Source organism: Myotis yumanensis, unplaced genomic scaffold, assembly GCF_028538775.1.
Source record: "Myotis yumanensis isolate MYYU_CA2020_CCGP unplaced genomic scaffold, mMyoYum1.0.hap1 SCAF_13, whole genome shotgun sequence".
Classification (NCBI taxonomy): domain Eukaryota; kingdom Metazoa; phylum Chordata; class Mammalia; order Chiroptera; family Vespertilionidae; genus Myotis; species Myotis yumanensis.
Genome location: NW_027223764.1, coordinates 17,254,849 through 17,280,249, shown reverse-complemented (window position 1 = coordinate 17,280,249; position 25,401 = coordinate 17,254,849). Strand labels below are relative to the sequence as shown.

The 25,401-nt window shown below is 50.9% G+C and overlaps 2 protein-coding genes across 12 annotated transcripts in view; both read left to right on the top strand.

Annotated features, from left to right (window-relative positions):
• GBF1 (golgi brefeldin A resistant guanine nucleotide exchange factor 1) overlaps nt 1–12,771 on the top strand; it is a 127,079-nt gene extending 114,308 nt beyond the window's left edge. For 5 of the 9 annotated variants that reach the window (XM_070432423.1, XM_070432419.1, XM_070432418.1 and 2 more), the window contains 20 exons: nt 197–279; nt 1,105–1,341; nt 2,045–2,138; nt 2,514–2,690; nt 3,254–3,318; nt 3,402–3,525; nt 3,699–3,770; nt 3,904–3,998; nt 4,257–4,410; nt 7,152–7,377; nt 7,878–8,038; nt 8,167–8,419; nt 8,529–8,734; nt 9,570–9,720; nt 9,827–9,957; nt 10,384–10,485; nt 10,758–10,871; nt 11,019–11,199; nt 11,336–11,464; nt 11,946–12,771. In XM_070432423.1, coding sequence (XP_070288524.1) covers nt 197–279; nt 1,105–1,341; nt 2,045–2,138; nt 2,514–2,690; nt 3,254–3,318; nt 3,402–3,525; nt 3,699–3,770; nt 3,904–3,998; nt 4,257–4,410; nt 7,152–7,377; nt 7,878–8,038; nt 8,167–8,419; nt 8,529–8,734; nt 9,570–9,720; nt 9,827–9,957; nt 10,384–10,485; nt 10,758–10,871; nt 11,019–11,199; nt 11,336–11,464; nt 11,946–12,226 — 3,036 coding nt within the window. In that variant the 3' untranslated portion in view covers nt 12,227–12,771. The remainder of the gene's footprint in view (nt 1–196; nt 280–1,104; nt 1,342–2,044; nt 2,139–2,513; nt 2,691–3,253; nt 3,319–3,401; nt 3,526–3,698; nt 3,771–3,903; nt 3,999–4,256; nt 4,411–7,151; nt 7,378–7,877; nt 8,039–8,166; nt 8,420–8,528; nt 8,735–9,569; nt 9,721–9,826; nt 9,958–10,383; nt 10,486–10,757; nt 10,872–11,018; nt 11,200–11,335; nt 11,465–11,945) is intronic. The other 4 variants (XM_070432420.1, XM_070432421.1, XM_070432426.1 and 1 more) reach the window with 1 other exon arrangement.
• A 4,677-nt stretch (nt 12,772–17,448) lies between these two features.
• On the top strand, nt 17,449–25,361 carry NFKB2 (nuclear factor kappa B subunit 2). 3 transcript variants are annotated; one of them, XM_070432411.1, is made up of 23 exons: nt 17,449–17,484; nt 18,762–18,854; nt 19,122–19,203; nt 19,504–19,544; nt 19,822–19,920; nt 20,000–20,151; nt 20,387–20,493; nt 20,583–20,741; nt 21,031–21,135; nt 21,264–21,349; nt 21,429–21,567; nt 21,788–21,913; nt 22,041–22,250; nt 22,337–22,478; nt 23,025–23,139; nt 23,232–23,445; nt 23,585–23,754; nt 23,857–23,959; nt 24,076–24,227; nt 24,357–24,426; nt 24,595–24,767; nt 24,905–25,016; nt 25,115–25,361. In XM_070432411.1, exons 2-23 carry the CDS (start codon nt 18,834–18,836, stop codon nt 25,234–25,236), a joined length of 2,700 nt encoding a protein of 899 aa, XP_070288512.1. In that variant the 5' UTR covers nt 17,449–17,484; nt 18,762–18,833; the 3' UTR covers nt 25,237–25,361. The 3 variants fall into 3 exon arrangements, with proteins under 3 accessions (XP_070288512.1, XP_070288511.1, XP_070288510.1); XM_070432410.1 differs by having other exon boundaries at nt 17,451–17,529; XM_070432409.1 differs by lacking the exon at nt 17,449–17,484 and having other exon boundaries at nt 18,484–18,854.
• The last annotated feature ends 40 nt before the right edge of the window (nt 25,362–25,401 follow it).

Genomic DNA, 25,401 nt, shown 5'->3' with positions numbered 1-25,401 from the left:
CGTGGATGTCCAGTGGGCACGGTCGACAGGGTTCTGGAAATCAGGGAAGGCTGGCCAATCCAGAGGAGGAACTGGGGTGGGGAAGTGGGTTCTTTCACTTACTGTTTCCTAAGTCCTATTTATCACAGACCCAGGGGTTCCTTGGGTGGGGCTTCAGCATTGACATTAGGGGCAAAGCTTCTTGGTCTGTCTCTAGGAGTTTCGCAAAAACCTAAAAGGTGTGAATGGAGGGAAGGACTTTGAACAAGACATCCTGGAAGATATGTACCATGCCATCAAGTGAGTATGTATGAAGGATGATGTAGCATCTCTGATAAGTAGAAGAACACTGCTCCCTTTTCCAGATTTTAGAGTCATATCAGGCTGCAATGACTCATATGCCCTGGATTTAGCCTTAGGACTTACAGTAGCTGGGCAAACCCTCTCTCCAAACTCTTTTCTTCCTTAAAGAAACCTGAACAGTATTGGGACTAGTACTTTAAGCCAGGTTCCAAACTGTCCCTGCTGCCGAAACCGGTTTGGCTCAGTGGATAGAGCGTCGGCCTGCGGACTGAAAGGTCCCAGGTTCGATTTCGGTCAAGGGCATGTACCTGGGTTGCGGGCACATCCCCAGTAGGAGATGTGCAGGAGGCAGCTGATCGATGTTTCTAACTCTCTATCTCTCTCCCTTCCTCTCTGTAAAAAATCAATAAAATATATTTTTAAAAAAACAAACAAAAAACAAACTGTCCCTGCTAAGTGAAGTGTCATGATCCCATTTCCCAAACCCAGAGCAGCTGACTTTTCCTGTCTAGTTCCCTCAAGTTGCATGTAGAAAGAAATTATTTTTGATCAGAGGTCAGAGATGGGACACTTAGTTCTTTACTACAAATCAGAAAAGGTAGAATTGTTTATCTTACTATAGAACTAAAGGCCTCACTTAGAGACAGGTCCTTGAGAATTATGGCACACCTCTTTCTTTCTCCCTGATGAGTGGGAAGCCAACCACTGAACTTCAATTTTGATGGCCTCTCATTTGTGGATAAGGGTTAAAGTCCCTTATCCTAGTTTGGGAGCAGTCAGGTTTATAGCAGTGCACCTACTCATTCTCTTACTTCCTGATAGGAATGAAGAAATTGTGATGCCCGAGGAGCAGACAGGCTTGGTTCGAGAGAACTACGTATGGAATGTACTGCTTCATCGAGGTGCCACCCCAGAGGGCATATTCCTACGTGTGCCTGCTGGTAGCTACGATCTTGACCTCTTCACCATGACGTGGGGCCCCACTATTGCTGCTCTCTCTTACGTCTTTGACAAAAGCCTTGAGGAGACAATCATCCAGAAAGCCATCTCAGGCTTCAGGTAGCTCACCTTTAGCCTTAGTACTGACCTCTTAACCACCTCTCTGAGCTAACATGGTTGCCTCCATACCTCTTTGAATCCTATTCTTATTTTCTTTAGAGTTGGTTCTTCCTGAGTTTTTGGAGGGAGGCTGAAGCTTGGGAAAGCTCACTCTTTTTTTTTTTATACTCTTTATTGTTGAAAGTATTACATAGGTCCCCTTCCCCCTGCCCCCATGGACTTCTTCTAGCCCAGCAGTTCTCAACCTATGGGTCGTGACCCCTTTGGGGGTTGAACGACCCTTTCACAGGGGTCGCCTAAGACCATTGGAAAACACATATATAATTACATATTGTTTTTGTGATTAATCACTATGCTTTAATTATGTTCAATTTATAACAATGAAATTGGGGGTCACCACAACATGAAGAACTGTATTAAAGGGTCGAGGCATTAGGAAGGTTGAGAACCACTGTAATCTAGCCCATCCCCACCCCCTACCCCAGGCCTTCACCACCCTATTGTCTTTGTCCATGGCTTATGCATATATTCATACAAGTTCTTTGGTTGATCTCAGGAAAACTCACTCTTAAACAGACTTAAGAATAAAAGGTTTCTTCCTGGGACTGATTGGGGAAGAATCCCAAGCAATCCTCCTCAGGGAGTTGGAAGGGCTGCCCGGCCTTCCAGTAACTCTGTTTCTGGGATGGGGGTGACATTACAGGAAGTGTGCCATGATCTCCGCTCACTATGGCCTCAGCGATGTGTTTGACAATCTCATCATCTCTTTGTGCAAATTCACAGCTCTCAGTAGTGAGGTGAGTGTGTGTGTGTGTGTTGCAGGGGGGGGTGTGGAATATGTACCTAGAGTTCCAAAGGAGAACCTCTTTTAGCCATGGATTACTTTTATCTTCAGAGATGATTCTCTCAGCATATTTCCTCACCTCCCACTTGATTACAATACAGCTAAAGCTATTTCTGTCTTGCACACCCTGGAATGAGAATAGCATCACTCAAAACTGGGGATAGGAGAGGATATGCAGTAGTAGGGAAGGCCTTATCCATGTTAGCCCTTCCTACTAGTATTGGGGATTGAAGCAGAGCCAGCAGAAGGACCCTCAAGGTACCATAGGTTGAGGCCTAAGAGGTTCTCTTTTTCCAGGCCTTACGCTTCTTCCCATCTTGTTTTCCAGTCTATTGAGAACCTGCCCAGTGTGTTTGGAAGCAATCCTAAAGCCCACATTGCAGCCAAGACAGTATTCCATTTGGCCCATCGTCATGGCGACATCCTTCGAGAGGGCTGGAAAAATATCATGGAAGCCATGCTACAGCTCTTCCGAGCCCAACTGCTGCCCAAGGCTATGGTGGAGGTAATTCTTGGTAGGAGACTAATCAGTAGTAACAAGGCAAGCCCTAGCTGGTTTGGCTCAGTGGATAGATCGTCGACCTGCAGACTGAAGGGTCCCAGGTTTGATTCCAATTCAAGGGCACATGCCAGGTTGTGGGCTCGATCTCCAGAAGGTGGTGTGCAAGAGGCAGCCAATCAATGATTCTCTCTCTTCATTGATGTTTCTCTCTCTCTCTACCTCACCCTTCCTCTCTGAAATTTAAAAAAAAAAAGAAAAAAATTAGTAACAAGGCAAGAGCTCCAAGCATATATGCTACTAGTATATAGAACTGGTTGAGACTATCACTGGGCCTGATGCCTGCTGAAGCTTACCAGGAATACCTCAAATGTAAGACCACAGGTCTTGAGTGGGGGCCTAGCTGTCAAGGAAGACTGGTAGAAGTCATTGCCAGTCACCATATGGTGGGGGCCCAATCAGTAGTGTAGAGCAGAGAGCTACAAGAAGAAAGCCAGAGAACTTTGCATGGGGGAGCAAGAAATGCAAAGGGCATGTAGAAAGAAATTATTTTTGACCTGCTTTCCCAGGTAGAAGATTTTGTGGATCCCAATGGCAAGATCTCTCTACTACGGGAGGAGATACCATCGAACCGGTAAGGGCAGATCAGAGGCTAAAGGCCTTGGGGAGAAAGAGTCAGGACTCTGGAGCTCACCAGGGTTTATACTGTTTCTACAGAGGAGAGTCGACAGTGCTGAGCTTTGTGAGCTGGCTGACACTAAGTGGTACTGAGCAGTCTAGCGTGCGGGGCCCATCCACTGAGAACCAGGAGGCTAAGAGAGTGGCCTTAGAGTGTATCAAGGTAACTGCCTGCCTACCCCTGGACCCCTCCCCACTGGACTGTGAACTGAAGAATAGAATCATTGAGAGCTTGTGACCAGAACTGACTCCTGCTCTCTCTCTGGCTCTTAAGAAAGTTCACTTTCCTCTACCCCTTGTCACTGACACCTTCCTTTTCTCTTGTGCCCCCTGTAGCAATGTGACCCAGAAAAGATGATCACAGAAAGCAAGTTTCTCCAGCTGGAGTCACTACAGGAGCTCATGAAGGTACAGAATGAAGAGGAAAGAAAAGGAAGGGCTGGCTGAATCTGGGAGGGGAGACAGGGGCAGTGGTGTAAAGTCAATTTCTGTCAGGGCAGGGCCAGTGGCTGCCTATTTTTCTGCTGTTGTTCTCCTCTAGGCTCTCGTCTCAGTGACACCAGATGAAGAGACATATGATGAGGAGGATGCTGCTTTCTGCCTGGAGATGCTGTTGAGGATTGTGCTAGAGAACAGGTAGAAGGCCTCTTTAGGCAGGCCTCACATTGAGCTTATTCCAAAGGGATAGAAGCCTGAAGCCATCTTGCTGAGTGGGCTCTAGGGGCAAGAAGCACATGAAGCTATAGGCAGTGGAGGAGAAGCTTGCTCGTTATTCCTGTCTGCTCAGCGTATAATACCAGTGAGCCCTGAAAGGCCTAGCCTGAATCAGAAAGGGAGGCTTATTGCCTAGTGACCTCTCTAGCTGAGACTATCCCCATCTCTTATGTTCCTAAGGGACCGAGTGGGCTGTGTGTGGCAGACTGTTCGAGACCATCTATATCACCTATGTGTCCAGGCACAGGATTTCTGCTTTCTTGTGGATCGGGCAGTGGTGGGGCTACTGCGCCTGGCCATTCGGCTACTCCGGAGAGAAGAGATAAGTGGCCAGGTAAGCAGAGTACAGCTGGGAAGGCAGGAAGGTATACAAGGGACTAAAGTCACAATGTTAGTTGTGGGTATGGTCTGAGACAGAGTACAGTTAGTGCCCCATAGAATGAGCCCAGTGACCAACTGTGGGGCTGGGGGAATCTAACGGGTGGCAGTGGGGATAAGTCTAGAACATCCTCAGGTATGAAGCTGATATTCAGCGCCTCTGCTGACTCCTATAAATCAGCTCTGAGGGGCAGATGGCTGCTGCTTTGTGGCAGTCCCAGCCCTATATCTGGTTTCCTCTAATGCTTTGGACCCTCCTGAGATCTCTTGGCCAAACTATTAAAGACAAGCAGCATAGAACTAATAAGTGAGTTTAGCAAGGTCCCAGGATATAAAATGAACACCCAAAATTAATCACATTTCTATATACAGTACTGACAATGAACATATGGAACTTTAAAAAAAATACCCATTTACAAGTGCTCCCCCAAAAAAGAAATACTTAGATATATACCTAATAAAGCATGTATAGGATCTGTATGTTGAAAATTACAAAATATTAAAGAAATCAAAGAAGACCTAAATAAATGAAGGAACATATCATGTTCATGGATTAGAAGACTCTACATAGTAAAGATGTCAATTCTCCCCAAATTGATCTATAAGTTTAATTCAACTCGTATGAAAATGCCAGCAGGAGTTTTTTGTAGACATAGACAAGCTTATTCTAAAATTTAGCCCTAGCTGGTTTGGCTCAGTAGATAAAGCGTCGGCCTGGGGACTGAAGGGTCCCGGGTTTGATTACAGTCAAGGGCACATGCCCAGGTTGTGGGCTTGACCCCCAGTAGGGGGCGTGCAGGAGGCAGCCAGTCAATGATTCTCTCTCATCATTGATGTTTCTATCTATCTCCCTCTCCCTTCCTCTGAAATCAATAAATGTATATTTAAATAAATAAATAAAATTTAGATGGAAAAGCACAGGCCTTAGAATAGCCAAATCTCTTGAGAAAGAAGAAAGTAATATTAAGGCTTACTATGTTGCCATAGTAATCAAAACTGTGTGGTATTGGTAGAGGGATAGACACCCCTCTACCAATGGAACAGAAGAGAGAACCCAGAAATAGACCCACACAAAGATGCTCAACTAATTTTTTGGAAAAGGTACAAAACCAATTTAAAAAAAAAAACCAATGGGGGGAGGATAACTTTTTCAATTGCCAAAGCAATTGAAATCCATAGTGGAGAAGCTTCATATCTTATACAAAAATTAACTCAAAATAGATCAAAGATTTAAATATAAAATATCAAACCTTTAGGGAGAAACATAAGTAGTTATCTTCAGGGGCTAGGCAAAGAGTTCTTAGTCTTGACACCAAAAGAAAAACCCATAAAAGGAAAAAATGATAAATTAGATTTTATCAATACTAAAAAGTTCTCTATGATAGCCCTGTGAAAAGGATGAAAAAACAAGGAACATATGTTTGCAAATCACATATTAAAGTTGCGATGAGATATTATATACACATATCATAATGGCTAAAGTAAAAATATCAAGTGCTGGCAAGGATGTGGGTCACTCATACATTGCTGGTGGGAATGTGAAATGGTATAGCTACTCTGTTGGCAGGTTCTTCTAAAATTAAATATCCAATTACCACACAATCCAGCAATTGCATTCTTGGGCATTTATCCCCCAAAAATGAAAATTTGCTTTCTTATAAAAATTTATAGATGAACATTCATAGAATTTTTCATTGTAATAGCCAAAAATTGGAATCAGCTTAGATGATTTTTAACAGGTGAATAAACTGTAGTTCATACATACCATGGAGTACTTACTATTCAGCAAGTAAAAGCAACAAGCTATTGATACATGCAACAACTTGGAATTACGCTGAGTGAAAAATGCCAATCCCATAAAGTTATAAACTATATAATTCCATTTATATAAATTTTTTAAAAGCACATCTTTATTTTTTTTAAGTTCCTGTGGGGGGTTTTTTGGTTATTTGTTTGTTTTGTTTTTTTCAGAGAGAGGAAGGGAAAGGGAGATAGATAAAAACAACAGTGATGAGAGGGAATCATTGATCAGCTGCCTCCTGCATGCCCCCTACTGGGGATCCAGCCCACAACCTGGGCATGTGCCCTAACCAGGAATCAAACCGTGACCTCCTGGTTCATGGGTCAATATTAAACCACTGAGCCACACCAGCCGGGCCATTTATATAAATTTTTGAGATGACATAGTTTTAAAAGTTGTAGACAGATTGCCAGAGGTTAGGGATGGGCACAGGAAAGAGGCAGGTGTGATTATAAGGGGTAACATAAGGGATCCTGTGGTGTTGGAACTGTTCAGCATCTTTACTAGTGGTGGATACAAACCTACACAGGTGACTAAATTGTGTAGAATTTAATACACACAACTTGAGTAGAAGTAAAACGGAGGAAATCTGAATAAATCAGTGGATTATATCAATGTCAGTATTCTGGTTATGATTATACCATAGTTTTGCATAATATTGCCATTGGGGTAAACTGGGCAAAGTGTGTAAGGGATCTCTTTGTATTATTTCTTACCTATAATACATATCAACCTATAATTATCTCAGTAAATATTTTAATTTAAAAAGGAAAGACCAGCAGCTGTATCCTAAGTTGGGTCCTAGTCAAACTGTCCTTACTGGCCTAAGAAGACTGGTGGGAAAGGATAGTAGCCAAGAAGTTGTGTTCCACTTCCCACTTCCCGCCCCAACCCAGGTATTGCTCTCCCTGCGCATCTTGCTACTAATGAAGCCCAGCGTGCTGTCCCGAGTCAGTCACCAGGTAGCCTTTGGGCTCCATGAACTCCTTAAGACCAACGCAGCCAACATTCACTCAGGTGATGACTGGGCCACCCTCTTCACGCTGCTGGAGTGCATTGGCTCAGGCGTGAAGCCGCCAGCTGCCCTGCAGGCCACCACCAGGGCCGATGCACCTGATGCTGGTAAGCCCTTTCCCAGAGAGACCCACACTGGCAGATAAAGCATTATGGCCCCAGAGGTTGATACAGGAAAACAAAACAGGTTATTATGTTCAGCAGATTAAATACCCGTGGCTTCTGCCATCTGCTCCCAGAATTTCCTATACCAGCTGGCCTCTCCTCAAGTTAAACAGCATGAAGGAAAGTAGGCAGCAGAGAAGGCTCTGAAGCCAGGCTTACTGCTGTCCTGAGGACTGGTTTATCAAAAATTGAGAAACTGCCACCTCCCTCCCCTGACAGCTGCTCCTAGATGCCATCAGGAACCCAAATTAGCCTGCTGCCCTATTTGGTCAAGAGAGAAGCTGTCCAGACCATCCTTTCGCCCTGTGGTGACAGGCTGAAACTAAGCCAGACCAAGAAAGAGAAGCCAGGCTTCGGCGCCTTTCTTCAGAGAGCTGAAATTATTCCCTCAACCCAGTGTCCCTATCCTCACTTTGACTCTGCCTTTCTCCCTGCCGGCTCAGGGGCCCAATCAGACAGTGAACTCCCATCCTACCATCAAAATGATACAAGTCTGGACCGAGGATACACTTCTGACTCGGAGGTCTACGCTGACCATGGCAGGCCTGGCAAGATCCACCGATCAGCCACAGATGCTGACGTGGTCAACAGCGGTTGGTTAGTGGTAAGTGATGGACAGCGGATGAGACTTCCCTCCTTGGCCTGTGGGAAAGATTCCTAGTCCTCTGAGAGGGCATCCAGGGGAAGATCTGGTTCAAGCCTGGGTTCCCAGCTCCTCTGTGTACTTTACAGGTGGGGAAGGATGACATCGATAACTCCAAGCCAGCGCTTGGGACTGGGTCCAGCCGACCAGGCCCTTCACCCCTGGTCAATCAGTACAGTCTAACAGTGGGGCTGGACCTCGGACCTCATGACACTAAGTCTCTGCTGAAGTGTGTGGAATCACTGTCTTTCATCGTGCGTGACGCTGCCCACATCACACCTGACAACTTTGAGCTCTGTGTCAAGACTCTCCGCATCTTTGTCGAAGCCAGTCTTAATGGTGGTGGGTCAACTGACAAAGGGGCAGTTGGGGAGTAGCCATGTGAATGTACGGGGGACAGGGATATGTGCCCATGGATGTGGAAATGTGACCTGGATCTGACTCTGCTCAGGGTGCAAGTCCCAAGAGAAACGTGGCAAGAGTCACAAATATGACAGCAAAGGGAACCGCTTCAAGAAGAAATCCAAGGAGGGCTCAGTGCTTCGACGGCCTCGAACCTCTAGCCAACATGCCACTCGGGGAGGGCACAGTGATGACGATGAGGATGAAGGCGTGCCTGTCAGCTACCATACGGTGTCTTTACAGGTCAGTCAGGACGTAAGTATGGCACCCTTTACTTCCTCTTCTCTCCCTGCACCTGACTTTGGGAGTGTGGATGGGGCCAGGGACAGCCAGGACTGAGAGGAAGGGCCGAGGTCCTCAGCCACCACTTCTACAGTGTTCCCACCTGTAAGTCTTTGTTTGCTTAATATTTAAACTAAGGTTTATTTTTTGAATAAGTAATACATGCACATGGTACAAAGTTCAAATGGTACAAAAGGGTAAACAGATAAAAGTAAGCCCCATTCCATTTCTGTCCCTAGCAATAAGCTCTCACTAGAGGCAGCTACTGCCACCAGTTTCTTGTCTATCCTTCCAGAGTTATTCTGTCTATTCAAGGCATATAAAATTTATTTTATGAGCAGAATTTATATCACTAACTAAATGGAAACTAATTGCCTTAAATAGAATAGCCTTAGAAAAATGATTAAAACAAATTATTAAATCTAGCCAGATACTATTACCCATCAAAGCCTCCGAACCTGACGTATGCTTTCTGTTTTTAAAATAACATGATAAGGTTTTATATATTACCAGGTGTGAAAGAGAATTGAAAAGAAAGTATATATATCACTGTGTAATTCAGTGTTATTAAATACTTAGTCCACACCCCTCCTCAAGTCTTCTTTACTAGGACTAATACTCAACTTTGGGAAACACTGGCCAGGACGGGGCAACTAGCTCATGAAGTCAAGAAAGGAGCAGTGAGAGGGTTGAAGTATGGTGTGACTGGTACGAGGGGATCCCTTGAGGACTCAGTCAGGGACAGTAGTGGGTGGGGGATTTGACCAGACCTAACCCCACTTATGTCCTGCCCCTCCTGTGATCCCAGTTGCTAGACCTGATGCACACCCTGCACATTCGGGCGGCCTCTATCTACAGCTCATGGGCAGAGGAGCAGCGCCACCTGGAGACAAGTGGCCAGAAGATCGAAGCGGATTCGCGCACCCTCTGGGCCCACTGCTGGTGCCCCTTACTGCAGGGTAAACTTGGGGGGAGCAGGCTGGGCAGGGGCAGAGGTGGACTTGGAGCTTGGGAAGTACCAGGATCAGGATGCCTGAAGGATCCTGAGTCTGTTCTCGCTCTCAGGCATTGCCTGCCTATGCTGTGATGCCCGGCGCCAGGTGCGGATGCAGGCACTGACCTATCTGCAACGAGCACTACTGGTACATGATCTGCAAAAGCTAGATGCCCTGGAATGGGAGTCCTGCTTTAACAAGGTAGGACTTCCCTCTCGTCTTTTTTTTTTTTTTTATGTTTTTATTAGTTTTTAGAGAGAGGGGAAGGGAAAAGGATAGAAAGATAGAAACATCGATCAGCTGCCTCCTACACACACTCCTCCTGGGGATCAAGCCCACACCCTGGGCGTGTGCACTAACTGGGAATCAAACTGGCAACCTCTTGGTTCCTGGATTGATGCTCAGCCGCTGAGCCACACCAGCCAGGCAGACTTCCCTCTAGTCTTAAGGTAAAGTTCAAATCCTTAAGATAAGGAGAACAAGGCCGCCTGAAGAGCCCAATGTGAATCCTCAGTCTGCATCAGACCTTCCCCTTCTGCTCAATACTCATCCACCCCAGCCCCTGGCTTCCTTGGGACAAGGCTGCCCACTGACCTTGCTAGGAGATGTTGGCTGTTTACCTACCAGGTGCTGTTTCCTCTACTGACCAAGCTCTTGGAGAACATCAGCCCTGCAGATGTGGGTGGGATGGAAGAGACCCGGATGAGGGCTTCCACACTGCTCTCTAAGGTATTGCTCCCACCCTCACCCACCCACTCTCCTGCCTCTTCACAAGAGGGAAGCCAAGGCTTCTGGTAGGATCTAGAGATGCAATGCAGGTGCTCAGGACCCAAGCTATGGAGACTCAGTGGGACTTAGGGACCTGGGACATTTCTGGAATTCAGAGGCATTTCTAACCTAAGATTCCCATGCAAGATAGTACAGGTTTGCCTCCCAGCCTTGGAGAAGGGTATAGAAGGTCCCTACCCTACTCTTGGCTGAAAGGGACTGGCGGGCCATAGGTCTTCCTGCAGCACCTGTCTCCACTGCTGTCACTCTCTACCTTTGCGGCCCTCTGGCTGACCATCTTGGACTTCATGGACAAGTACATGCATGCAGGCTCCAGTGATTTGCTGGTATGTTCTACCTCAGCCTGACTCCTGCTGCCTGCTTCCTCTCCCACCTGCTGGGAAGACTTACCGTTTCCCCCCTTGGTGGCTACCTCCTTACCATATTCTCCCATGCCCTCTTTTCTATTCTCATGGTCCCACTGCCACCTGTAGTCAGAGGCCATCCCTGAGTCTCTGAAGAACATGCTTCTGGTGATGGACACAGCGGAGATTTTCCACAGTGCAGATGCCCGAGGAGGCAGCCCCTCAGCCCTCTGGGAAATTACCTGGGAGCGCATCGACTGTTTTCTGCCCCACCTACGAGATGAGCTCTTCAAGCAGACTGTCATCCAGGGTAGGGGGCTCAGCCCAACTTCATCAGAAAGTCTGGAGCTCAGTAGTTCTCTGTGCTGTAGGTGGGTGGGAAGACTGGTGGGTAGTCAGGGCATGAAATTCTAAGAGCTGCCATCTGGATTCTTTGTCCTCCTCAGACCCCACGCCTATGGAGGCTCATGCCCAAAAACCTCTACCTTCAGCCCACCTGACACCTACTGCTGGGGACACCAGAACACCTGGCCATCCACTTCTCCCAGAGATGCCCTCTGAATTGGGAGCCTGTGGTGAGTCCCTCTGGGCCAGCCTGCTGGGTGTTGAGCAGGAAAGAGGAGGCCTAAGAGGCGGCCCAGGGTAGCTTGAGATTGCTGCTGAGCATGGGCTGTGAGCCAGGGGGCGGGGAGACCCTGAGAATCCTGTTTGCCTGCTCTCCTATCAGAAATGGCAGGATCAAATAAGCTATAATGGAGCTAGCTGCTTGAGATTTTCAGGCTTGGGAAGAGAAAGCTGGGTCTGGGACTTGGAGAATATGCAAAGGTTACCCTTCAGGGATTCTAATAAAGACCAGACCAAAATTAACCTAACTAGAAGTATACAAAGGAGGTGGAGGACAGAGATAAGGTAGCTGGGCATTGGAATGAGTTTCAGGGGGAGACTCCCAACTATTTAGCCTGGGAGGGGTCATTTTGCTCACAGGAATGGGGAGGAGCAAAGATTGGTATGAGGGAGTATGACTGCAGCCACCTTTGACTTTGACTCTCACTATAGACTTTGAGAAGTCCGAGGGCCCCCGACCTGGCAACAGCAGCTCCCCTGGATCACCAGTGGCATCTAGTCCCAGCAGGCTGAGCCCGACCCCAGATGGGCCTCTGCCCCTGGCTCAGCCCCCACTGATCCTGCAGCCCTTGGCCTCCCCACTGCAGGTGGGTGTACCACCCATGACTCTGCCCATCATCCTCAACCCTGCTCTCATTGAAGCCACCTCACCAGTGCCCCTCCTGGCCACACCTCGCCCCACAGACCCCATGCCCACCTCTGAGGTTAACTAAAATAGGCCCCTCAGAGATCAGGACCTGTCCCTGGTCCCCTTTCCAGCTGTCCCAGGGGCCACACTCTTCAGGCCCAACTCGAGCTGCTATCGCTGCTACTTGTATGGGGACCTAAAAAACAGAACTTTTCTAGCCCTTCCTGGGACCCACAATCCGGCTGTAGGACCTTCCTCCTCTGCTCTCCATTCTTGAGGGTCCAACCTGGGAGCACACTCAGGTATCACCTGCAGCCTGATAGCTCTGGGGAGGCATCACTGTGCCAGCCCTGCAGTGCCTGCCCTTGTGTCCCTCCTGCCCATGGTTAGGCATCGAGAGCCAAGCTAACCACTCTGCACTTTGTTTCCCTCTCCCATCCCCACTCCCATCAGCCCTGGGCCACCTCCTCCAGTTCTTCCTCTTTTATTAATTTGTTGGTCAGTTTGGAGAGCTGATTGGCATTGAGGGTGGGCAGATGGGGCTGGACAGGGGGACTGCCCACAGGAACATGTACATATGGAAAAACGACAACAGTGGACTTTTTATGATGTAATAAATGTCTTAGTACCATTAATACCTTTCCCTCTGGTTTCCTTCTTGAACTTGTGGGCACCATGCTCTTAGAATACCCAGGGCTTAGACCTTGCATGAACAGAAGTGACACTGAACCTACCAACAGTCTGGTCCATGTGGCCACAGGCCAAAAGCCAGCCAGATGGCAGAACTGAGGTCAGGATTCCTTTTCCGCTGCCCAATGACCACCATCAGCACAGCAGTGCACCTTTGCCAGCAGGGATGTGCCAGGGGTTTGGGCAGTTGTCCTCTTCCCTAACTGCTCCAAGGAAGACACCTGAGACAACATAGACTGAGGTCAAAGGGAAACCAGAGCTGAGCTGTAGTTATTCAGAAGTTTTCCTTCTAATGTGCCTCATGGTCCAGGAGCAAAAGGAGCCTATGGGCATATGAGGGGGCCATCTTGCCCATAGCTGTAATCATGTGTATGTGGGCACAGGGACATTCATTTTGGTCCAAAATTGAGGAGGGACCATTTCTTCCACCCCACAGCCTCCATCCGTCCCAATCACTGAAGCATGATTGGAGAACCCCTCCTCTTTCCCTTTGCATCAGGGTAAGACAGGTGGGAGTGTGAATGAGGCAGGCTGTGTAGCCCCTGCAAAGCTTAGGTACTATGGGCAGGATGCAGAATACCATGTATTAAGCTTTTCCAAGTGAAGCATCTACATCATCTTGGTTTCCTCCTCCATAATGGTCCCTCCCCCTCTGGGAGTGGTACCCTATTGAACTACCAGCTGACCCCCTCAGAAAGAGTTAGGGACACTCACCCTCTTCATTTGGGCCCAGCTGGCTATGTGATCATTTAGCATCCGGGGCTTCCCTTTGCTCAGCACAGCCACGTAGATGTTTCTGGGAGTCTGAACCTCTGTAAGTGCCTCCCTCGGATGTAGAAGGGGGTGCCTTGGAAATGGGATTAGCCTGATGTGGAAAAATACTAACATGAGACTTGAAACTCCTATACTAGTTTCTACCTCTTCCCTTCCTTCTTCCCCGAGTAATCCAGACTATCCTTGGTTTCCCACCCTGCCCATGGGAAAATTAGGAGTATGGCTGCACTTTTCTGTATGAGTGCAGAAAAACCAGGATCTACAGTCAGGTAGACGCTAAGGCTCTTGGCTTGGTAACAGTTATGATGTCTCTGTTCTACCATCTGAGCCCTACCCACAAGCTCTGCCTTTAGAAGCTTGCATGAGTTTTGGGGGGGAGTCAAAAGTTATACATGAATTTTTGACTATGGGGTGTCAGTACCCCTAACTGTACAGAATTAGTTCCAATGGACGCACACACACACACACACCAAAAAATCCTAGAAACAACAGAAAATGTGGCTATCCCAGCACTTGGGTATTTACCTTTGCTTAGGGCTCACTGCTTTGGGAGATGAATGGCCTTGAGAAGCAGAACCCCCTCAGCCCTGGGCCTCAGTTGCGGAGAAGGAACTTTAGTTCAAGTAAACACACCCTCCTTGAAATATTCTTCACTCAAGCTTCTGAGACATTATTTTCTTTGTTCTCCCCTACCTCATTGGCCATGCCTTTTTAATTTCCTTTGTTGGCTCCTCATCTCCAGCCTCTGAACATTACTAGTAGAATGTCCCAGAGCTTCTCAAGTCCTTTCTCTATACTCAGTCACTGGATAATGTTGTTCACTGTCAAGACTTTAAATACCATCCATTACACTATGTCCAACTACCCCTTTCATTTCCACTTGCATGCCTCACTAGCTTTCAAACATAACAAACTTAAAAGTAAAAACTCTTGATTACCCCCCGTCCCCACAAATCTGCTCCTCCCCCAGTCTGCCCCATATCACTAAAGGACAGCTCCATTCTTCTAGGTTCTTATGCCAAACTGACCCCCTCTTTTCTCATATTCTACATCCAATTCCTCAGCCACCACTGGTCACCCTCCTGTTTTCTAGCTCCATGATCTCTATTCTCTCCACATTGAAACCAAATGGATCTTTTTAAAACCCATTTTCACTTCATTGCTTAAAACCTGGCTTTCCATCTCATTCAGAATAAATAAAAAGTTCTTTATACCACCTACCTAATTTTCTTACTATGCTTCAAATATGCCAAACACATTCATATCAGACCTGTACACTGCTAATCCCTGCACCTGGAATGTTCTTCCCCCAGATATCTATATAACTCAGTCCACTTTTTTCAAGTCACTTTTCAAATGTTATCAGAGAAGCCTTCCCCGCCTGCCACATAGAAAACTTTTATCACTCTTTGCCCCCTTACCTACTTTTTCTCCATAGCACTTATCACCCACCAACTGACATATCTCCATTTGGTTTTAATCTTCAAACAAGGACATTGTTTTCTAAAGTATGTCCTCACTACTTATTGGTGAATGAATAGAATGAGTTTATGGTGCCTCTGCTTTGGGCCAGGTCCTAGGGCTGCATACAAAAACAGAGATAGCCCGGCCAGCATGGTTCAGTGGTTGAGTATTGACCTGTGAACCAGGAGATGATGATTCAATTCCCGGTTAGGGCACATGCCTGGGTTGTGGGCTCTATCTCCAGTGTGGGGCATGTAGGAGGCAGCCGATCAATTATTCTCTCTCATCATTGATGGGGGTTTTTTGTTTGTTTGTTTTTAAAAAATATTTTATTTATTTTTTACATAGAGAAAGGGAGAAGGATAGAGAGGTAGAAACATCAATGAGAGAGAAACATCGATCAGCTGCCTCCTGCACACCCCCTACTGGGGATGTGGCCGCAACCAAGGTACATGCCCTTGACCAGAATCGAACCTGGGACCCTTTAGTCCGCAGGCCGACGCTCTATCCACTGAGCTAAACCGGATAGGGCCATCATTGATGTTTTTATCTATCTCTTCCTTCCTCTCTGAAATCAATGGAAATATATATTTTTAAAGTCACTTTAGAAACAAAAACAGAAATAACCACTAGGTTGGGAATAAATGGAACAAACAATGAAGAAGTTTCTTAAGCCCAGCTAGATGAGGCTATAGCAACTGACAATAAACCTTGAGTCAGTTAAAATTTCCAGGCCAACATTGTGAATTGTTGGAGTTGACTAATGGGAACATGGGGGTTCATTATACTATTTTCTGCACTCTATGTATTGTATGAATTTGTGGGGAAAGAGCTTTATCCTACAGTTAACAGACTGGCTTTGAATTCTTGCTCTGTCCTTTCTAGCTGTGTTACTTCGCCTCTCTGAGACTTAATTTCTTCATCAGTAAAGTAAGGTAATATTTATCTCCTAGGGATGTTGGAAGGAAGAACAAGAACTTATAGTAAAGTACCTTAATATAGTACCTGGCACATTCCACTTGTGGGCAAGGTGAAGTGGAAGAGGAAGTAACAGGAAATAGCCCAAATGAAGAGCCATAATAGTCTTCCTTTATGCAGAGCTAGTGCATACCTGTAATTCCATTATTAAGAAGGTTAGGGGAGCCCTGGCTGGCTTGGCTCAGTGGATAAAGTGCCTGCCTGCAGACTGAAGGGTGGCAGGTTTGATTCCGGTCAAGGGCATATGCCTGGGTTGTGGGCTTGATTCCCAGTGGGGGTGTGCGGGAGGCAGCTGATCAGTGATTCTCTGTCATCATTGATGTTTCTGTCTCTCTCTCCCTCTCCCTTCCTCTCTGAAATCTATTTAAAAAAAAAAAAAAAAAAAAAGGTTAGGGGAAAGTTGTAGGAAAGATCTGAAAAAACAGCCTGTGTTCTGTGAGCCCAAGGTAGGATGATTCCAGGAATGGAGGTACTCATGGCATTCCTAAAGAGAGTCTCTACCGAACAGAGATGTCCAGCCTCGGAGTTGTACTTTGTGAACTCCGGCACTGACCTTGCTGCCACTAGAAGTGTACAAGCGGACGTTGGGGACTATATAAAAGGCAATTTCCTACATCGGAGGAAGTTTGAACTATTAAGATTGTGGATACCTTTTTAATTCTAATACCCAAGTCTCTGGGACGGATGAGCAAAGCCTTTCCAGGCCCGGCGCTCCTGAGTTCAGTCATGTCTGAAAGTCTGGCCCGCTGTGAACCTGCCATTTATAGAACACGTTTTAGGTCCAGAGAGTCTCTTCCAAGGGAGGAGTTAGAATCTGAGAGGATGGTTACGGATCTCCTTGCAATTCCAGAGAGGCCGCCAGATGGCGCCCTAGGACCGACTGCAAGATCAACTTCCTTCCCCTAACTTTTCCCGGCAGCGGGGCCCCTCTCTGGGCGGGGGACCAGAGGGTTGGGGCCAGTCAGCTTCCCCCTGGGGTTCCCCAGCCAAGCGTTCGGCACAGCAAAAGCCGAGTACAGCGATGCCAGCTGTTTGAGGCAGGCCTGCGTGAGTGAGGAGACCGGAGTCGGGACCCTTGGCGGGGGGATGGCGCTAGTTCCCCGAATCCTGCCTCTGGCTGACACCCCCTACCCCGCCACCACGCCCGCCACACACACAGCCTCCTCCCCCCGCCCCTGCCGCGGCTAGCGACAGCGCCTAGCTGACCACCATCCCCACTCCCTTCTCCCCGCGCGGCGCGAGTATTTCCCCGGTAAGGGGCACGCTAGAGTCGCTCCTGATTGGCTGTGGGCATCCGGAGTTAAACTTTCAGCCAATGAAAAAGGGCATAGGGCGTGACGCACGGAAACGTCATGGGAATTCCCCCCTCCCGGGGGCGGAAAAGGGGCTTTCCCCGCTGGAGCCCTGGGACCGGAGAGGTGTCGCGACAGGTCCAAGGTGGGTCGGGCCGGGAGAGAAGCGGGAACCGAAGCCGCCGCCGCGGTGAGTGGCCGGGTTCAGATCCCTGGGTGGCCGAGACACGGGAAGGGCGGGAGGAGGGCCCGTGACTGATGGAGCTCCAGGACTGGAAAGCGGCATTTGCACACACACGCAGAGCACGCACACGAACCAGACACCCGGGTACACACATCGGCATCCTTGTACAAAGACACGCGGACCCGTACCTATGCCGGCGAGTGCACAGCATCGTCCGTGTGCTCAGCTTCGCACACACGTACACATGCAAACATACGCACCCGTTCTCAGGTGCCTGGACCCATACCCTTCACGCACAAACTCAAAGATATGTCCACCGGCGCCCTTCATACCAAGACAAGCTCAGACATGTGTCCACCCTGAGAAGTTTAAGGTCGCTCACCTGTTGCACGCACGCCAGCACATGGGCTGAAATAACACTTGTATACCTGTGATGGAGACACACACCTCACACAGGGCCTGGGACTGGAGCAGGGGCATGAGCACCCATGACAAGTGCGGCGTGGGAATTAACCGCTGCCGAGATGTTTCGGGGAGAGGGCCCATCCCAGAGAGGAGACAGCTTTCCTCCCTCCCCCCACACCCCAAGAGACCGGTTCCTGGGGCAGAACCCCGGATCCCCCCACTGGGAAGAGCCCCCGCCTACAGGCCTTCGGGGAGGAGGCCTTCCTACAGCAGGAATGTCCCCCCAAAAGCCCCCGGGTGAATCAGCCGTGGCCTCCCTTTGGGTAGAAAATCCCAAGGTTGCTCCAGCGTGGGGGAGGCGAAGGGGGCGGGAGGCGGGCCTCCTCCCCCGTCTAGGAGCCTCTCCAGGTCTCGAAAGACCCAGCAGTCCCCGGCACCTGCCCTGGAGAGATGAGGGGAGCCTAGCCCCACGGGGGCTTCCCTGGGTCTGGTTGCCCCTCTCCCTGCTGAGGCTGCGGGCATCCAAAGGCCGGTGCCGATCAGGCGCCCCTCCCGCCTCGGGGGCGTGGTCAGTGCGTCATTTCCAGTCCCGCCCCCTCCGGCCCCGCCTCCCCCTGGTATTTTCGGGACTTTCCTAAGCTGTTCTAACTTTCCTGCCCCTTACCCGGCCTAGCCCAGCCCAGCTCCCGATTCGCCCTCCACCGGATCTCCCCCGCCACACCCGGACGGGTGGCTGGAGGAGATCCGACCCTCCCCCTAATCTGGGACCCCCTCTCCCCGCACTCCGGTCCCGATCTGTCTCTCACTCCCCCCGCCACTCCTCCGAACCTAAGGCGGGCGCCTGAAACTCTGGGAAACCGAATCCGGCCGGAGCCACCAGACAGAACCGGGCCTAGCCCAGAGACATGGAGAGCTGCTACGACCCAGTGAGTCACTCCGCCCGGCCCCGAAGCCGGTCGGCTGCCTCCGTTTGTCTATCAGTCGGCCTGTGCTCCTTCTGCTCCCTTACACCTGTAATGCCTCCGATTATTTCAGCCTGCCTGTTAGTCTGTCTGCGAACTGCTTCCAATGGGAGCTCTTTTATGGACATGAGAAGGAGAGGGAGTGATTACTGAGGGTTTAGAGAGCCGGGAGGTGGAGGGCCCTGGGGGTGGCTCAGGATCAGCTGCCACCCCAGTCTGTCTTCAAACCAGGGTCTGGATGGCATCATTGAATATGATGATTTCAAATTCAACCCTTCCATTATGGAGCCCAAGGAGCCTGCCCCAGAGACAGGTAAGTCTTTTAACCTCCCCTTGTCTTAGCAGTGGTTCTCAACCTTCTGGCCCTTTAAATACAGTTCCTCATGTTGTGACCCAACCATAAAATTATTTTCGTTGCTACTTCATAACTGTAATGTTGCTACTGTTATGAATCGTAAATATCTGATATGCAGGATGGTCTTAGGCGACCCCTGTGAAAGGGTAGTTCGACCGCCAAAGGGGTCGCGACCCACAGGTTGAGAACCTCTGTCTTAGAGGGAGGGGGAGGGAGGAGCTCAGAGATCCTGGATCAGCAAGGCCCCTCTGTCCCCAGCTGATGGCCCCTACCTGGTGATCGTGGAACAGCCTAAGCAGGTAAGTGAATGGAAGGGATGGTAGGGGATGGTTTCAGCTTTGGGGGCAAATGGGGTAGTTGTAGCTGGGTGGTCTTGGGGAGGGTCACTGACCACAAAAGCCACTTAGGGTTGGGATGGTTGGCTGCTGCTGATCACAGTGGTGTGGTTGTGATTCCGGCAGACACTACCAGTCATTATGGTCACTGCTGGCAGGGAGTATGTCTGGCTCGGGGGAGGGGGGGGGGGGGGCAGGGGTCCTCCCTGGTCACAATGTCACTCTATCCTGGGACCTTCAGCGAGGCTTCCGATTTCGATATGGCTGTGAAGGCCCCTCCCATGGAGGGCTGCCAGGTGCCTCCAGTGAGAAGGGCCGGAAGACTTATCCCACTGTCAAGGTGAGCAAGGATGGTGCTTGAGGGTGGGCTAGTGGACAGTGTATCCAGGGGTATTACTGACAGCCCTCAACCCTCACAGATCTGTAACTACGAGGGACCAGCCAAGATCGAGGTGGACCTGGTAACACACAGTGACCCGCCTCGTGCCCATGCCCACAGCCTGGTGGGCAAGCAATGCTCGGAACTGGGGGTCTGCGCTGTGTCTGTGGGGCCCAAGGACATGACTGCCCAGTAGGTGTCCCCTACCCCTGGCCCCTACTGGCATGCTCCCTCGTTACCTGCCAGTCCTAGGCCCCAGCCCATCTCTAGGGAGAGACTTAGGTTGGCCCCAGAACCCAAGGCCACAAGTAAAAACCAGAAAAGCTCCCTAGAGGAAGTAAGGCTAGGCCGAGCCCTGGCAGTGGGGTGGGTGGCTCAGGAGGAAAGAACTACCTGCAATACCCCTGACTCTCCTTCCCCCACTCAGATTTAACAACCTGGGTGTCCTGCATGTGACCAAGAAGAACATGATGGAGATTATGATACAAAAACTTCAAAGGCAGAGACTCCGCTCCAGGCCCCAGGGCCTTACCGGTATGATGGGGAGGGAGTCCTGGGAGGTCGACATGAAAGGAGTAGAGAAAGGGGAGGAGTCCAGAGGTCACACTGTGCCCACTGTGCAGAGGCTGAGCGGCGGGAGCTGGAGCAGGAGGCCAAGGAGCTGAAGAAGGTGATGGATCTGAGCATTGTGCGACTGCGCTTTTCCGCCTTCCTGCGAGCCAGCGATGGCTCCTTCTCACTGCCCCTAAAGCCTGTTATCTCCCAGCCCATCCACGACAGTAGTGAGTATCTTGACTACCTGGGGTGCAAGACCTGGGTGTCAGAGAGAGCCATGAGGCATCCTCAAGCTGTGGGGTCAGATAGGCCTGGGTTTGAACTTGGCCCTGCCGCATATGACTAAATGATCTTGAGCAAGTCATTTCCCCTCTGAGTATGGTTTCTGTCTTGGGTAAATGCAGATACTAGTGGTTCCTCTTGGGGTTGTTCAGATAACGATGCAAAGCACTTGGCTCCACAAATGGGGCCATAACTTTTACATCATCTCAAGTAATTGATATCCCACCCCCATAGAGTCTCCTGGGGCCTCAAATCTGAAGATTTCTCGAATGGACAAGACAGCTGGCTCCGTGCGGGGTGGAGATGAGGTTTATCTGCTTTGTGACAAGGTGCAGAAAGGTGAGGCTGGAGCCCATGCTGGGAACTAAGGATGCTGGGTGTCAAGATTGGGGGCAAGGGCAACTTCAGGAAAAATGGCCCTGAAGGTTCCAGTAGGAGCTGTGGCCAAGCTTCGATCTTCCCTGTAGATGACATTGAGGTCCGGTTCTACGAAGATGATGAGAATGGATGGCAGGCCTTTGGGGACTTCTCTCCCACAGATGTTCATAAACAGGTACCCTAGGGACCCCTGGCCAGGGTGGGGGCCCATCTAGGCCAAGGCCTCAATGACACTATGTCTTCCTTTGGCCCAGTATGCCATTGTGTTCCGGACGCCTCCCTATCACAAGATGAAGATTGAGCGTCCGGTAACTGTGTTCCTGCAACTGAAACGCAAGCGTGGGGGAGATGTCTCTGACTCCAAACAGTTCACCTATTACCCTCTGGTGGAAGGTGAAGCAGGGCTGGAGATCCCAAGGGGGCTGGAGGGCTGGGACTGGGCTGGAAAGTCCCAAGAACTAGATCAGGGTGCCCGTGAGTCAAGTTAGGAGTGGGGAAGGCCCCGAAAGAGGTGGTCCTAGAGGGCTTTGGGGGGAAGGGTCATTACCAACCTTGGGACGAGGCTCTTGAGTGGCCCATGAGTTGGGGTTCTAACACACATTTCCCTCTGCAGACAAGGAGGAGGTGCAGCGGAAGCGGAGGAAAGCCTTGCCCACCTTCTCCCAGCCTTTTGGGGGTGGCTCCCACATGGGTGGAGGCTCTGGGGGCTCGGCAGGGGGTTATGGAGGAGCCGGAGGAGGTGAGGAGTGCTGGTGGCGTGAAGGGTGATGGAGGGGCGAGGGGTAAAGGGGAGCGAAGTTTTGTGGGAGGTAATCTGGGAGAGTTCAGGCTGGCGCCTCCTCTCCACAGACTGCTTGTCTTCACAGGTGGCAGCCTCGGCTTTTTCTCTTCCTCCTTGGCCTACAGTCCCTACCAGTCCGGTGCAGCCCCAATGGGCTGCTACCCGGGGGGCGGGGGCGGGGCGCAGATGGCTGATGGGGCACCTAGCGGGGATGCTCGGGAGGGAGCAGCAGAACCGAGCGCGCCCCCCGAGGACCCCCACCGCAAACCGCAAGCTCAGGAGCTGCTGCAGCGAGGTATAGCCCCCGGAATTCGGGGGGTCGGAGCGCTGGGGGTGGGGGACCTAGCCCGCGCCCGCGCCCACGCCCCCTGTCGCCCTCAGCCCGCGAGTACAACGAGCGCCTGTTCAGCCTGGCGCAGCGCAGCGCCCAAGCCCTGCTGGACTACGGCGTCACGGCCGACGCGCGCGCGCTGCTGGCGGGACAGCGCCACCTGCTGACGGCGCAAGACGAGAACGGAGACACGTAGGTTGGGGCGGGGCGTGGGGCGGGCGGGGTGAGGAGATGGGCTCCCGGGTCGGGGGATCGGGATTCGGCGTCCCGTGGAAGGTCGTGGGGTGCTCTGGAGTTGAACAGACCCGCTTTCAAGTCGGGCTCGCTATGTACTAGTTCTGTTCAAGATACTTAACCTCTCTATACAGTGGGGCCTTGACTTACGAGTTTAATTCGTTCCGAGACCGAGCTCGTTAAGGAGCTCGTTAACTCAAATTACTCTATCAACTCAATGCAAAAAATCGGCGGAGAGACAGCTGGTATCTCAAAAAACTCGTTAGTCGGGACACTCGTAAGTCAAGGCCCCACTGTACTTCAGTTTTGTCAAGTGTTAAAGGTATTTATCTACCTCAAAAGGTGCTCAGGAAGGATTCGGTTCAGGTGCTGCATTGCCCTTAGAGACATCTGGGCTCCACAGGCCCCAGCAGGGCAGGCTGTGGAGGCTGTGGGGTTTTGAGGGTAGAGGATGCTCCAACTGCCTGGGCTTGCTAAACCGAAGTCTCAATCCCCAACCCCCAGGCCGCTGCACCTGGCCATTATTCACGGGCAGACCAGTGTCATCGAGCAGATAGCCCATGTCATCTATCATGCTCGGCACCTCAGTGTGGTCAACATCACCAACCACCTGCACCAGGTGAGGGGCACCTATTGATGAGAGGCTAAGAGTTGGAAAGAAAGTGGGTCTAGGCCAGGGGCGGGCCTGGCTCACTCTGCCTGTGTCCACAGACACCCTTGCACCTGGCGGTGATCACCGGGCAGACCAACGTGGTGAGCTTCCTGCTGCAGGTGGGCGCAGACCCGACACTGCTTGATCGGCATGGAGACTCAGCGGTGCACCTGGCACTGAGGGCAGGTGCCAGTGCCCCTGACCTGCTGGGTGCGCTGCTGCAGAGTGGGGTTCCCACCGTGCCCCAACTGTTACACATGCCAGACTTCGAGGGTGAGTTCTTCACCTCATCTGGACCAGGATCAAGGGGAGGGGTCAGGAAGGGTAACTGATGAGTGCCTAGAGGGGACATAAGGTGTAGAGATCAGCTTGTCAGAGCCACAGCTGCAGGCTGAGTGTCCTATGTCCCTAGGGCTGTACCCAGTACACCTGGCAGTCCATGCCCGAAGCCCCGAGTGCCTGGATCTGCTGGTGGACAACGGGGCTGAAGTGGAGGCTGCAGAGCGGCAGGGGGGCCGGACAGCTCTTCACCTGGCCACAGAGATGGAGGAGCTGGGGTTGGTCACCCATCTCGTCACCAAGGTAGGAATGAGGACCATGGAGGGACCAAGGATGGTGAAGATGTAGCGAGAGGGAAAGCCAGTCAGTTGGTGCTGTAATCAACCACTCCCTTGCACTCCACAGCTCCATGCCAATGTGAATGCACGCACTTTTGCGGGAAACACACCCCTACACCTGGCAGCTGGACTGGGATCCCCAACACTCACCCGCCTCCTTCTAAAGGCTGGTCAGTCTCACCTGCAGGGGCATATGAACAGGACTGGGAGGAGAAAAAGGAGTGCCTCCCACGCTCCCCACTTCGCAATCCTGTATGTGGGTTCCCATTGCACCTCCCTCTCCTAGGTGCTGACATCCATGCAGAGAACGAGGAGCCCCTGTGCCCACTGCCTTCGCCTCCCACCTCTGGTAGTGACTCAGATTCTGAGGAGCCTGAGAGGGACACCCAAAGCAGCTTCCGTGGCCACACACCTATTGACCTCACTCGCAGCACCAAGGTGAGGCCAGCCTGGGACGAGAAGTACCAGGGAACAGGGTGTCTGGGCTTAGAGATGGGGTTCAAAGTATCTGGTACCTGGGCTCAAGGCCTGGGATGGGAGTAGTGAAGGCTGAGGCTGTCTCTCCAGGTGAAGACCTTGCTGCTAAATGCTGCTCAGGACACCATGGCGCTGCCCCTAACCCCGCCCAGCCCCGCAGGTGAGATCTCTTCACTCATCCCTAGCCCTAGCCCCCTGCTCATAGAGGCCTTTCTCCTGTAGATCTCTGAAGGGGTCTGCCTTGTCTATCCGATTGCCATGGGAGAAAAGTGGTGTCTGTGCCCATCTCTGGAGGTAACTGACACATTTGTGTGTCTGTCCCCCTCAGGGCCAGAGCTGCCACTCGAGGATACAGTCCTGCAGAACTTGGAGCATCTGCTAGATGGGCCAGGGGCTCAGGGCAGCTGGGCAGAGCTGGCAGAACGGCTGGGGCTGCGCAGTCTGGTGGACACATATCGAAAGACAGCCTCGCCCAGTGGCAGCCTCCTTCGCAGTTACAAGGTCAGTCGGGCCTGCCCCCTGCTCCGTGCCTGCTTCCTTTCCCCAGTCTCAGATCCCAGGTGCTTCCTTGGCCCCAGGGCTCCTGAGCCCACATCCTAACTGTAACTGAGGTTCTCATACCTCTTCCTTCTCTCCAGCTGGCTGGTGGGGACTTAACAGGCCTCCTGGAAGCTCTGTCTGACATGGGCCTAGACGAGGGAGTGAGACTGCTAAGGGGTCCCGAGGCCCAAGACAAATTGCCCAGCACAGGTAAAAGGGTCAGACCTGGAAGATCATCTGGGCCTGGAGGGTGGGAGGCCTAAGGCTTTAACTCCCCTCTCCCCTCCTTATGTCTCCTTCCCCTGCAGAAGTGAAAGAGGACAGTGCATACGGAAGCCAATCAGTGGAGCAGGAGGCCGAGCAGCTAGGCCCATCCCCCGAGCCACCAGGAGGGCTCTGCCACGGGCACCCGCAGCCTCAGGTGCACTGACCTGCTGTCCATTTGCCTGCCCCCTTCCTGGGCCCCTCTGTACAGCATCCCCACCTATTCTAGTCCTTATTTAACACCCCATGCCCACCCCTCAGTTGGGGTAAATAAAGGATTCTCATGGGAAAGGGAGCGTCCCTAAGTTATAGCCACCCTTGAGTGACATGT